The 2,279-nt window shown below is 32.4% G+C and overlaps 1 protein-coding gene across 1 annotated transcript in view; it reads right to left on the bottom strand.

Moving 5' to 3' along the window:
- Positions 1-534: 534 nt before the first annotated feature.
- Positions 535-2,279, bottom strand: part of LOC119582336 (out at first protein-like) — a 14,830-nt gene continuing 13,085 nt past the window's right edge. Inside the window, exon 5 of the mRNA XM_037930551.1 lies at positions 535-1,797. Coding sequence (XP_037786479.1) covers positions 1,639-1,797 — 159 coding nt within the window. The 3' untranslated portion in view covers positions 535-1,638. The remainder of the gene's footprint in view (positions 1,798-2,279) is intronic.

Raw genomic sequence — 2,279 nt, forward strand, 5'->3', positions numbered from 1 at the left:
TTAAAATCATTTTCAGAATGGTTATTTGTCACTACTAACTTCCTTTTTTCTTGTTTTATCAAAGTGCTTTGTTCTTATTTGTTCTCCCAATCATCATGCCCATTTGACTTTGCTTTGTACTTAAGATTATACTGGCCAAAAGCAATGCAGAGGACAGGAGAATCTAGCGTACTGCCACAGCAGGAAATCATCCCTGTACCACATATTTCTTCTAAATTCCAGTCACTACATTGGCATGAAACTACAATCTGCAATGGGCCAGGCCCATCTCAACTTCCTTGCAACAGGAATTACTGACCTGCCTCCACCGAAGATCAGTTCAAACACAGGCTGGCAAATCAAGATGCTTCAGGTTTCTGATTAACAGAATACTAGAGGGCTGCTTTCTCCAGAATCTGTGACACAATTCCTATGAAGCAGCATATTGCCCCCATTTTATGCTGAAAGACATTTTAAAACTTTCTGTAACTTACAATAGTTTCAGTGCTTCATTACCAGCAATTATCATGAGATTTGGAACAAAAAAGTCAATGGTTTACAGTGATTCTTTATTCAAGAACTTTCTTTCCACTTTTAAGAAATATTTAAATTCACAGACTTTTTCACAATTTCTTATAGTGCTATAAAAAATTAGCAGCTGCTTCTGAATTACATTTCTGTTTGTATGTCTATACTTTGATATGCATGAGTAAAAATATATATAAGGAATACATAATCTTCACAGAGCTGAAAAACTCATAAACTTATATTTATAAAAAAACTACTTTACAAAAGTAACAAATAAAAAAGCTTATGGCACCTGGCATGTAACTAATGGTCACCTGCTGTATAAAACTATAGAACAAAATGCTAATAATTAATCCTCATTTATGTGCTCTCTAAAAGTAAACTTTTATAGACAATTAAAATTTTTCTATATGTTAATCCTATGCACAATATAAAAAAGCATATTCAAGCAATAAGACTATACAGGAAAATGCACTTGTTTTAATTAACAAAGAATTAAAATACAAATATTATAGTCTATACAAAACACTTATAATAAGAAAAAATTTAAAGACATTACATCAAAGACTTTACTAGGAATAAAAAGAAAGGAACTATCTGTTTTCCCCAGAGAACAAAGAACAAAAATCCTGGAGAATATATGGCACAGATATGGCAATGAAAGTGTGATATAAAACATAATTTTTTGTTTTTGTTTTTGTTTTCACTTGCTTTTACATAAATCTTAGTATTATAATATATTATTTGTTAAACTATTTGTTAAAGCCTATCTCTACAAATGAGATTGTCAATTAGAATACACATTAACATTGGTCATTTCTAATGTTACACAAAAACATGGCATTTATGGTAACAAGTCATGAAATCTGTGTGTTTACTTGCCCATAAAAAACGACTGAGTATTTCACCAACAATACTGCACTTTAATAAATATTTGGTTTTTCTTCCTGTTCATCAAAACTTTGATACAAGTTATAATCAAAGAACCAGTGTTAATAAAAGAAAACCACGTTGACTCATGCTATAAATCAGCAATATCGAGTGATTGGCTCATTAAACCTTTCACAAGTCAGTATGTCAAAAACCCATTGTTTTTATCATTCTGGTAAGGCTCTTACACATGCAACCACATTAGTCATCCCACAGGCAGAGCTGACGTTGTGGTACAAAGTAGCTGAAATTACGGCACTTTCGACAGGTTCTGATGCCACAACGGTAGGACACAGCTTTACCAGAGTTGTCTCTTCCTTTGCAGTATTTCAGGCCACAGGGATACCAAGCAATGCATACCTATATCAAAAGAAAAGGTTTTAAGTAATTTCCACCCAGCACCACAACTTACACAAATGGATAAGTTAAAAGAGAAGAAAATATGAGAATGCAACAAAAATAAATTTCAAACAATGGTCAATTATCTGATATATTTACACTATATATTTTTAGGGATAACTCCCCTATACTACAGATATTAAAAATTTCTGTTCTTGTTACTAATCACCCTAAACACTTCAAGAACAACTGGTGTCTTTCCAACAAGGAGAAACCACACACAAATCACATATTGATGACTGACCATACTTTTACCCAAAATGTAAGCTTAACAGTTTAAAATATTTGTCAATCAGACTGAGAAGAACATGGATATAAATAACAAAACATCAGAGGAAATAGTCCTACTAAAGGAGTGGATGATTTGATATTCAGAAAATCTTGACATAGCAGCAGGAGAAACTGTTATTTCCTTATTCAACAAGGACCACCTAATGTCTTGG

This window comes from Penaeus monodon, chromosome 15 (genome assembly GCF_015228065.2).
Source record: "Penaeus monodon isolate SGIC_2016 chromosome 15, NSTDA_Pmon_1, whole genome shotgun sequence".
NCBI lineage: Eukaryota > Metazoa > Arthropoda > Malacostraca > Decapoda > Penaeidae > Penaeus > Penaeus monodon.